The 11,598-nt window shown below is 54.8% G+C and overlaps 1 protein-coding gene across 1 annotated transcript; it reads right to left on the bottom strand.

Moving 5' to 3' along the window:
- Positions 1 to 7,811: 7,811 nt before the first annotated feature.
- LOC119864371 (USP6 N-terminal-like protein) lies at positions 7,812 to 9,521 on the bottom strand. The gene is made up of 5 exons (XM_038564540.1): positions 9,392 to 9,521; positions 9,119 to 9,184; positions 8,510 to 8,609; positions 8,086 to 8,239; positions 7,812 to 7,974 (listed from the first exon to the last, which is right to left on the bottom strand). Exons 1-5 carry the CDS (start codon positions 9,392 to 9,394, stop codon positions 7,812 to 7,814), a joined length of 486 nt encoding a protein of 161 aa, XP_038420468.1. The 5' UTR covers positions 9,395 to 9,521.
- Between the last annotated feature and the right edge of the window lie 2,077 nt (positions 9,522 to 11,598).

Here is an 11,598-nt window from a genome sequence, read left to right on the forward strand (position 1 = left end):
AATACATATATATCTGCAAAATATTTCTTCTGAAACCCCGTTTCTTCCGGTCTAACACTCCTCTTTCGTGGGAAGTTCCTCTCTAGTACATCATGGGGTCCAAATATAAACCATCCTACCTCCATAGCAGAGTGATTGAGTAAGGATAGGGTATGTAACCAAAGCTGGGTCAATCCTAGCTTCTTATCTCTCTTGGCCACAGTGATTGCAGTGGGGGTGCCAAAAAGGTTGGATTTCAGTGAAGACCTCTTACTGGTTTACAGAGAAATGTCTTCTCATTGTATTCTCACTTAGTGAAGAGAGAGGGCTGGCTATCTTCCTCCTTCAGTGATACTAATCTCATCATGAGGTCTCCACCCTCATGACCTAACTGCCTCCCAAAGGCCCAGGCCCAACCCTTAATACTATCTTATTGGGAGTTAAGAGTTTCAACAAAGGGATTTAGGAAGGGGATAAACCTGCAGTCCATAAAAATATCCAAAATCAAAAGTAGGTTCTTTGAAAAGATAGATTTCTAGTAAAACATTTTAAAAGAGATCTATATTGGGATCCCTGGGTCGCACAGCGGTTTGGCGCCTGCCTTTGGTCGAATCCCACGTCAGGCTCCCGGTCCATGGAGCCTGCTTCTCCCTCTGCCTATGTCTCTCTCTCTCTCTGTATGACTCTCATAAATAAATTAAAAATAAATAAATAAAAGAGATCTATATTTGTTTTTCCATTCCTGCTCTTTTTTTTTTTTTTTTTAATTGAATAAAGGTCCTATATTGCAAGCAACAGAAACCATCTGGCTAACTTAAGAAAAAGAGAATTTTTTTTTTTAAGATTTTATTTATTCATGAGAGACACAGAGGCAGAGACATAGCCAGAGGGAGAAGTAGGCTCCCCGTGGGGAGCCTGATGCAGGACTCCTTCCCAGGACCCAGGATCATGCCCTGAGCCAAAGGCAGATGCTCTACTGAGCCACCCAGGCGTCCCAGGAAAAGATAATTTAATGAAAGGATGTCCAGTATCTCTCAGAACTGTGGGCAGGAACCAGGAAGTACTAGAGAATTGCACTCAAGGAGGAAGCCAAGAGATTTGAGAGTGGGGACAGCCTGGTCAGGATGGTATAATGAGTCATTCCTGTCATTTGTTCTTGTTCCTTGCAAGATCAGCTAAGGGTTCCGAGTCCTTAAGAGTACTCAACTGGCCAAGATTGGGTTAGGTGCCTACTCTTGGCTTCTGTAATGGAGGATAGCATCTGGAATTCTTTTGAGATGGGTGAACAGGTAGTGACAAAGACAAATGTTCACTGCAGTCACTCTTGGCTGTTCAGTTTCCACACACATACTCTTCCTTTTATACTTAGATTTCCAAATGTACTCAAGCCTAACAATGCAGCTGTCATTTACTACATCCAAGGCCAAGGCCGTCAGATTATGTTCATTTTTTTTTTAGTTTTATCACATTCTCATTGATGTTCTGCAAATTACACTGAACAGTTTGTGTGTGTTTTAGAGAAGAGTGTGAATGGGGAGGGGAGAAGAAGAGGGAGAGAAAAATTTAAGCAGGCTCCACATCTAGTGCAGAACCTGAACACAAGGCTTGATCTCATGATGTGTATCTTAACCAAATTTAGCTTTACTTTTTTCTGTTTCTTCCATCATATATAGGACTTTTTTACATTGACTAACCACAGTGTAGTGCATAGATTGCAGAATATTGTGAATGGGATTACCATAGAACTAAGAAGGAAGGGACATTCCTGAGATCCTAGATATGGAAATGATTATAGTAACCTATGAGACCTGATTGTCTTCCTGTGAGGAAGGGTGCATTCTCAGTTGATTGAGAAGTAGTTTTACTATGTTAGGTGGGATAATTTTATGAAATTATGAAGTATAATCATGGGAAATTATGGGTATGCGTATATTGGTCAGGCAAAGGAGTGGATACTAGTGGGTATTTTGTCATTTCTTGACTGCTGAAACCCACAACCCATTTTTATTTTGGGAGAATTCCTTGTTACCTGTTTGTGGGAGGCAAGGCTCCACATTACATTAAAGAAGGCTAAGAGGTTAGTTATTTTCTTTCTCTCAGACTGATTGCTAGTATGTAATGTTGCTGCCACCACTTGTGTGCTCCTGCCCAAGATTTGAGTTGTGAGTGAATGAGTGAATGACACAATAACAGAAAGCTTAGAATTCATTCATAGTTATACCACTATGTGGCAGTGGTTTCTTTCTTTTTGTTTTGTTTTTTTTTTTTAAAGATTTTATTTATTCATGAGAGACACAGACAGAGACTTAGGCAGAGGGAGAAGCAGGCTCCCTGTGTGGAGCCCAGTGTAGGACTCGATCCCAGGACCCCGGGATCACGACCTGAACCCAGGGCAGATGCACAGCCACTGAGCCACGCAGGTGCCCCCCCCCCCCCCCGGCAGTGGCAGTGGTTTCCAGCGGTGTTCAGCAATGGTTGGGCCAGTAACAGAACTCTAACCAAGCTGTTTTGAAGCTTATTTTAGCTATAATCTCTGCTACCAAGCTTTCCTTGGTTTCCATCATTCTTTGATCTTGGTTTTTCGCCTTTCCCTCAATTCTGTGAGTTACAGCCGATTCTTAAAATCACTTTCTTCTTACCTAGCTAAAATTTGATTGTGATGTTTAAGATCAAGAACTAAGAATTCATCATATATCAACTTTTCACCACTACCTGTCCACAAAACTTTAAAAAACTTGTTCTATGGTAATTTCTGCCACGTGGATTCATTGCTTTTACTATTAATTTTAAAAACTAGGGATCCCTGGGTGGCGCAGCAGTTTGGCGCCTGCCTTTGGCCCAGGGCGCGATCCTAGAGACCCGGGATCGAATCCCACGTCAGGCTCCCGGTGCATGGAGCCTGCTTCTCCCTCTGCCTATGTCTCTGCCTCTCTCTCTCTCTCTCTCTATGTGACTATCATAAATAAAATTTAAAAAAAAATTTAAAAAATAAAAAAATAAAAACTATCATATACTTTATACTTACAGCCTTATTATTTTGTAAAATGTATTTTGTAATGACTCATCTTCCTAAAGAATCTTTTAGTCTCTTTTTAATGGACACAATACTTAGGCTGAAGCTTGCAGGTGTTCAGTAATTGTTTATGACATTTACTGAACATTTAATCTGCGTAGAATTACAATGTGTAAGGAAAAATGGAAAACAATTTTGAAGATTTGACCTCAGATCTTGTGTCTCTTATATAAATAGACACTAAGAAAACTTATTACAAAACGTATTTCCTACACTGGTACCAAATATCTTTATAATACTGAAGTTTTTTAAGATATATAAAGGATAAAAGGAATGTATAATAAGTGTGATTTTTAAAATATATTCTTGGATTTATTTTTTTTTTAGATCTGACCATTTACATTGCCACTGGATTTAGCAGACAAGTGGTATAATTAAAGGATCAAAATGTAATTTATTTAGATTTTCATAAAATATCAGAACCAGCCTCCATAGTAAAGTCTTAAATATTAAGTCACTGAGCTAAAGACCTAAATTCAAAACTACAGGTCATTGCTCTGAGTAGAGAAGTCACCAGCAATACAAGATGGTTCGTCAATCATCAATGCTTAGAATGGTAATATGTTTTACTTATCTGAAGAAGTTGTGTACAACACATCAATCTTAATTAAGGATATAGGTAATACAAAGAATATGGCTCCCCCCCACTATGGACTGTGAAGTGAATAGTGAAACTGAGGGACAAGTTTTTAAAGTATATTATATCAAAGCTCTTATTATAATATGTTCTATTTATTCATGTATTCCTATATTCAGGAATATTTTTCCAATGATACAAGAAGAAAAATATATTCTTTTCTTTTTAAAAAGATTGTATTTATTTATGAGAGACACAGAAAGAGAGGCAGAGACGCAGGCAGAGGGAGAAGCAGGCTGCCTGCAGGGAGCCCGATGTGGGACTGGATCCCGGGACCCCAGGATCAGGCCTTTAAAAAGGCAGGCGCTCAACTGCTGAGCCACTCAGGCGTCCCAGAAAAAGTATATTCCAAATGACTGATGTTGACATCATGAATCTAGAAGGATATAGGAGTGCTAAAACCATAGTTGAAGACCTACTCCTTCCCGGTTGGCCGTCTGAAGGCTTGGTAGGAACAATTCAATGAGCGACTAATGAAACCTTCAGTATGGCAATATATCAAGAGCTTTGATCTCCCAGTTTCATTTCTAGGGCTTTTCCCTAAGTAAGTAATATAAAACACAGAAAAATATCTATACCCTAAAAATATCCTTCACAGCAAATAAGCTGTAGTAGGAAATAATGGAAGCCAACTGAAAGATCAGTAACATATGGCACAGAAACACAACGGAATATTGCGCAGCATTGAAAAGAGATGGCTGTCAAGAGTAATAGGAAATGTTCCTATAATTTTAAAAAGCAGGACACAGGTGCATAAAGCTGAGTTTCAACTATAAAATAACTATACAGAAAGATGTGAAGGACATTCATTGAAATACGGTCAGGTTTTCTCTGAGCAGTTAAATTATAGGTGGTGTTCATTTTCTTTATGGATTTCTACATTGTGTAATTTTTCAGCAAATGTATGCTGTTTCATAATTAGAAACATAAAAATTTTAAAAATAAGAATAGTATTTAGCTATGTATAATTTTTGTGAGGATTAAGTAACATACTAGATGTGAGAATCTCTGGGACATGTTAAGTATTGCCTTAGAAATAATAAGAGAAGGGATATTTACGTATCTCACCATGAGGGTTCTTCTATTGTCAGGAAACAGTAACAAAAATTCTTGCATGCTGCATAGATCAAATCCTATCTATACACATTTTCAGGAATATTAATTGAAGAATTGTCTTAATATAAAACAGCAGGAAACAAACAGTCCACAACACAAAATTAAATATAGTTTGTTTACACAATGGAATACGACATTAAAAAGGATGAGAGCCATGTAGACATTAAAAATGAAGATGTCAAAAAAAATAAAATAAAATAAAAAAATAAAAATGAAGATGTCTGGATCCCTGGATGGCGCAGCGGTTTGGCACCTGCCTTTGGCCCAGGGCGTGATCCTGGAGACCCGGGATCGAATCCCACGTCGGGCTCCTGGTGCATGGAGCCTGCTTCTCCCTCTGCCTGGTCTCTGCCTCTCTCTCTCTCTCTCTCTCTCTCTCTCTGACTCATAAATAAATAAAAATTTTAAAAAAAGAAAAAATAAATATAAATGAAGATGTCTATGATATAGCTTTAAGTCAAAACTAAATCGCAAAAACAGGATTCGTGTATCATGGCTTTATCAAAGAAAATAAAATGAGGGGGAAATCCTATTTTATAGGTCTGACACAATAACCTTAAAGGGCTGAACAGGTGACATAACAATTTCTAATATAAAAATCAGAAAAACACTCTATTTTCAATCTTTCATGGTTCTATACAAATTTTAGGATCATTTGTTCCAGCCCTGTGAAAAATGCTATTACTATGTTGATGGGAATCGCATTAAATGTGTAGATTGCTTTGAGTAGTATAGCCTTATTAACAATATTTGTTCTTCAAATCCTTGAGCATGAAATGCTTATTCTGTTTGTGTCATCTTCAATTTCTTTCATCAGTGTTTCAGGGCACTCACCTCTTTAGTTAGGCTTAATTCTACCAATCTTAGTGTTTTTGGTGCTAGTATACATGGGACTGAGTCCTCAATTTCTCTTCCTGCCGCCTCATTATTGTTGCATAGAAATGCAACAGATTTCTGCAAGTTCATTTTGTGTCCTGTGATTTTACTGTATTTATCAGTTTTAGCAGTTTTGTGATGGAGATTTTTGGGTTTTCTATACAGAAAATCATTCATCATCAAATAGTGAAACCTTGACATCTTCCTAGCTGATTTGGATGCCTTTTATTTCTTTTTGTTGTCTGATGGCTGTGGCTAGGACTTCCGAGCTGTGTTGAATGAGAGTGATGAGGGCGGACATCCCTGTCTTGGTCATGCCTGCAGAGGAAAAGTTCTTGGTGTTTCCCTCTTGAGGATGATATGCTGCTGTCCTGACGTCCCCTCCAGAGCCACGCTGACCGCCCCGCAGGCCCTCTGTGCCCCAGGCGCACAGGCCCGGAGCGGGGAGGGGAGGAAGCGCCCTGGAGCCCGGGCAGCCCAGGCCCCCTGGACAGAGGGGGCACAGACCTCCCAGGGCACTTAGCACAGACCCTGGTGACCTGAGGCTCCCCGGCTGTCACTCTGTCCCAGGCCCATCCTGGCCGCGGGCACAGGCTGAGTCGCAGTAGAGTCTGTGGGGTCCTGACCCTGGCGTCTGGCCGCCCCTAGAAGGCACGTGGGGACGTCAGCTATGTGTGCCTGGAGGCGCCCCTGCAGGGACTGGTCGGGGCCTGGGTGGTGCCCCCTCCTCCCCTCTGGGGGTGTCTCCGCACCCTGTGCACAGAGCTCCGGGAGACGCAGGAACAAGCCAGCCGTGCATTTTCAAACAACACTTTATTGAACTTGCAACAGCAAACAGGGGCTCAGAGACGAGGGTGCGCGCCTTCCCCTGGGAGACCTTCCTGTCCTTAGAGGAAAGTGGGAATCCCACAGGGGTACGGGTGCTGGAGTCCCCCACCTGGGAGCCTGTGCGGACTCGACTCTGGGTAGGGGCACGTGTCCTCAGGTTGGGGCGTTGAGAGGCGGTTCTGGGGACAGCAGGGCTGATGTGGACCTGCGGCCGATGGTCTCCTTTGGCCTCGGGCCCCCTGGGGCCGGGTGACTGACTGCTGGAGCCCCAGCACGTGGAGGAGCCTGCCTCCTTGTGTGGGTGCGGGTGGGGCCCACGGGCCTGCCCCTGCTGCCCTGCCCTGGGGTGTCCCGGGATCCCCAGGGCTGCCCTAGGTCAGCGACCTGGATCTGTGGGGCACGCCCAGGGCCCAGGAGGCCACATCCGGCTGTGAGAGGGCTTGCTCAGCCCGGGGCCAGAACGCAGGCCTGGCCAGGGCCCCCGGGCGCTGGATCCCATTAGTGCTGGGCCTCAGGGGGGGGGCTCGTGTCGCCCCTGCCCCCACAGAGCCCGGGGCCAGGCCAGCCCAGGTCCCTCTGGGTCAGGGGCTGATGTCCTGTGCGGGGGGTGCCGCCCTCCGGGAGGGACAGCGAGACGAGGCAGGGCATGGTGACGGCGGGCCAGAGCCTCCGGGCCCCCACCCTCACCGCCACGCTCTGCCCCCGAGGCCCGCGAGCATCGAGCTGCCCCGTGGACGCGGAGGGCAGAGGGTCCCGGGCCTGTGCGGGGCCTCGGGGCAGCGGGCTCAGCGCCGCCCTGGCTCTGCCCTGGCTGTGCCCGTCACTGCCCAGCGAGGGGCACGAGCCGCAGTGGCCGCGGGGCAGGAAGGGTGTCCTGGGCCCGACAGTGTCGTCCCCAGGGGGCTGGGGGGACCCCGTGATGGGAGTCCCAGGGGTGCTCCAGGGCCTGGTCCGTCGCGGGGCCTCTGGGGTGGCCCAGGCAGGTGCCGAATGGAAGGGGACCCCGTTTTTTGTCTTGAAGACCACCATGTCCGGGGGCCGCCTGCCTGCACCATCTTGTTGCACTGGGAGGGTGGGGAGGGAGCTCCAGCGCTGGGGGGAAGTTGGACGATGGCCTGGCCGGGAGGGGGTCCGGGCGGCTCAGGCTGGGTGGCTGGGCCCGGGGAGGCCGGCTCCTCCACCCTAGGTGGTGGCTCAGAGGCCGGAGAAGGGAGGAGAGGCCCGGGCGCCGGGGACACTCGCTCCAGGCCCAGGGCCCTCGTGGGGAACTCCTCAGGTCCCGCTGGAAAGAGGCCGACAGGGTCAGCGTCTCCAGCAGGCTGTGTGTACCCCGCTGGGAGCTCCGGGGGTCCTCACAGCTCCCGCGTGGCCCCCCCAGCCTGACCCTGTGCTCAGCTCCCCACACTGGTGCCCGGGCCCTGCAGTGGGTGCTCGCCTGCCCAGCCCTGGCCTGCGGTCCCCGAGGCTGGAGCAGAAGAGGAGAGCCCCAGAGATGAGGATGGGGGCCCCGGGGGCTCTGTCCCCTGTGGGCGGCCCCAGCAGGCCGAGTCGGGAGGGGCCGGGGCCCTGAGCCCACCTGGGGGGGGGCAGGTCACACCGCATCCTCCGGAGCTGGGTCATGGAGGCCCAAAGGTGTCTGAGCACCGCCTCGTCTTTCAGGGCCCAGGGCTGGGCCAGAGAGTCCTGGAGGAACTCCCGGAGCCCTTCCAGGGGCAGCTTCAGGAGGCGCTCTGGGCGGTGGGCGAGAGTCAGACCCAGAGGGCCCCGCCCTGGGGCCCCCGGTGCCCCCAGGCCAGCGGCTGGGGTCCCGCTGTGCCCAGGAGCGCCGTGGGCAGTGCACTGGCCGGGGAGGCCCCTGCCCACTGCTCCTCTCAGGGAGCCCCACTGCACCCGCCTGCCCCGCCGTCCCCCCGCCCCAGGTCTGGGTGCTGCTCAGAACACAGGGTCACCGCCCCTGCCCCCCCCCCCCGGCACACCTGGGCTCCCAGGGGCTCACTTACTCCTGTGCACCTTGAGGATGGTGTAGGCCATGGCCGTGAGCACCCTCTCCCCATCGAGGACGTAGGCATCCCACAGCTTCAGGGTGAGCGAGAAGGGGGTCTAGGGGACAGCGGGGTGGGAGGAGCGGCCTGAGCAGGGCCCCTGGGGGGCTCGACTGGGGCTAGGCTAGGCCTGCCATCTGCCCCCCGGCTGCCTCCGACGAGGCCCCACAGCTCCCCCGTGCGTACCCTCCTCCCAGGGAGATCAGGGCTCCCGGCCGCTCCGGGTTCTGACCCCGGCCAGCACCTCCCGCACCCCTGGGGGCCCAGACTCTGCCCCCACTTGACACCACGCCTCGAGAGGACCCCAGGCTGGCCGCCCGATGGGCCGAAGGCCCGTCCACACCCCGGGCTGACCCAGCCTCCCCCGGGGGAGCTGAGGCAGAGACGGCCCGCCCCCCGGAACCTCCTCCAGGGACCCTCTGGGCTTCTCCAGGACGGGCTGAGCTGCGAGCCTCAGCCTCAGGGCCCCAGGGTCAGGCCTGGCTCGTCTGGAGGGTGGGGCTGAGCTGGGCCCTCCCCGGGGGCAGGGGGCAGGTCCGGGAGCGGGGGTCCCGGGGGGGGCCTCACCCGGCCGAGGAAGCACTGCAGGAACCACTTTGGGGTATAGATGCCGGTGGACATCTGCTCCTCGTCCTGGCGGGAGGGCAGGAGGTGCTCAGGCCCCACGCCGTGGCCCCTGGAGCCAGGTGGATGCGCTCCCTACAGCCCAGCCCAGCCCCGAGGGCGCCCCCGGGCCCCAGGGGGAGGAACATGACCCCAACTCTGGGCAGCTCGGAGGGCCGTGCCCCCCAACCCCCTGCCCCGGGCCCCAGGGACGGAGCCTCAGGAGCTCCCACTCGCCATGTGCTTCCTCAGGTCGGGGAGAGCTCTTTGGAGGACGCGCTCGTGATGAGCCTGGAACCTGAGGAGCTTCGGGAAGCCCGGGACGAAGAAGCCTGAGAAGGCCCCAGGCCCCCACAGTCAGGGCCTCCTCCTGCACCAGGCGGGGTGGGGGGTGTCGGGGCAGGGGCCTCCCCCCACGCCCTGACCCCCGTGTGCCCACTGCCCTCGGAGCCCTGACTGGACCTGCTCTTCTCAGAGGGCAGGGCTGCCTCCCAGGCCAGGGGCACGGGGCCCAGGGACCCTTGTCCTCACAGAGACCCCGCGGGGCGTGGGCTGGGGGCTGAGGACCAGGCCCGGCTGACCCAGCACCCTCTCTCCTGCAGGGGCCGCCGCGGGGACAGGCAGGTCCCCAGCCCTGAGGGGCAGCGGGTGCAGGCCACGGGGAGGGTGATGGGCGTGCACGGCCCTCTGTGGGGCTTGGGAGTGAGGCTGGGGGCCCCCGGGAGGGGGAGACGCTGCCCCCTGGTCCCCGTGTGGCCGTGGGTTGGCAGGGGGGCCTGGGGGGCAAGCAGGCAGCCGGGCAGGAGGCTGGGGGAGCAGCGGGAGTGCGAGCCCGGCCTGCAGACAGTGGGGCGGGTGGCCGTGGCTCCGGGACCCCGAGGCCACCGGGGAGGTGGGGCCCTTGCCCGTGGGGGGGCGGGCTGGGGGGGTCCCCGCCTGTCCCCTGGTGCAGCAGCCTGCAGGGAGGCCCTCCTGACTCCCCTCCCGCCCGGCAGCCCGGGGGGACCCTACCGTGCATGGCATGCCTGTCGTCCACCAGCAGCTGGGCCAGCGCCCAGAAGGCGTCCTCCTCGGGCAGGAACATGAGGAGGATGGGATGGCCGCGATCTCGCTCATGCCCTGGCAGTAGCCCACCTCCTGCAAGAGCCAGAGCCCCACGGAGGGCGGGCGCCCCGAGGCCCCCTCTGAGCCCTCCCCAAGGGCGTCAGGCTCCCCTGGCTCCCTCACAGCCCGGGCTCCCGGAGGGGGCTCCCAGAGGGCGGGGGGGGCAGGTGAGGGCCACCCGGACCAGCTCAGGCGGTAGCACCCCAGGCCCCGCTATGGAGCCCTGTGGCTGCCGTGCCAGGGCCCCTGTCCTCAGACCAGCAGGAGGGGCCTCCGTGAGCTGTTCCAGGCTGCAGGGGACCCGCCAGGTCTGGAGACCCCCTGGAGGGCAGGTCGGGGGGCCTGACTGTGGCCCCTGGCAGGTCCCACGAGGGGAGCTGGGCCAGGACACCCCGCGGGGTCAGGGAGCGTGTGAGCTGGGGTCCTCGGTGACCCTTCTGGAATGCGCCGTGGAAGGGGGCGGCCTCCTGGGCGCCTCAGCCTCGTGCCCTTCAGGGGAGTGGGAGCCTTCCCCGCCAGGGTTCTCGTCAGTAGTACCGTCTGTCAGGGTCCAGACCCGAGCTCTAGGACAGCCGCGGTGCACGCGGGGGCCCCGGGCAGCCCCGGCCCTCGGGCACGCAGGCCCTGCCTCCCCTGGGAGGTCTGCACCCCACCCCCTGCCCATCCCGGAGGAGAGAGACCCTCCCCGGTATCTCAGGGCCGTGGAGCTGGGGCCCTGACTGTGAGTCCCGCTGGTCACCAGCACTCAGGACAAGGCCGCCCGCGGGGCAGGAGGCGGGGGCAGGGACACTCACGGTGTCGTACACCGATTAGGCCGCCAGCACGAGGAACAGGGCTCACTGCCTAGGAGGGGGGACAGCGGGGGGCTCTGCTCAGTCAGCCCCTGCCCAGCGAGGCCGCCGAGGTGCCGACACCCGCCCCGCAGGCCCCGCGGCCCGCAGGGCCCCTCCGCTGGGGCCGATCTCGGGTCAGGTCTGCGCACGGGGACAGGCAGCGACCTCACACGTGCAGTGTGCCGGGGGTTAAGTGCACCCTGGGGTGTCTGACGCCTCCGAGCAGCTCCCACCGTGGGGTGTGCAGCTCCGGGCTCCCCCAGCACCGCCAGCGCCCCCTCCAGCCCTGGAGCGGCCCCCCCCTCACGCCCCCTGGGAGCCAGTGCTCCCCCTGCCCCAGTCCCCGCAGCCCCTGATGCCTCTCCTCCGCTACCCTGGCCTGGCCTGGCCCTGTGTCCTGGGAACACCACCAGCCCCACGTGGCCCCTGCCCCAAGCCCACGCAGCTGGGGCATCCGTGGCCCTGAGCGCACCCGCACGCCTTCCCAGGTGTCCCTGGGCTGGACTC

This window comes from Canis lupus, chromosome 19, assembly GCF_011100685.1.
Source record: "Canis lupus familiaris isolate Mischka breed German Shepherd chromosome 19, alternate assembly UU_Cfam_GSD_1.0, whole genome shotgun sequence".
Taxonomy (NCBI): domain Eukaryota; kingdom Metazoa; phylum Chordata; class Mammalia; order Carnivora; family Canidae; genus Canis; species Canis lupus.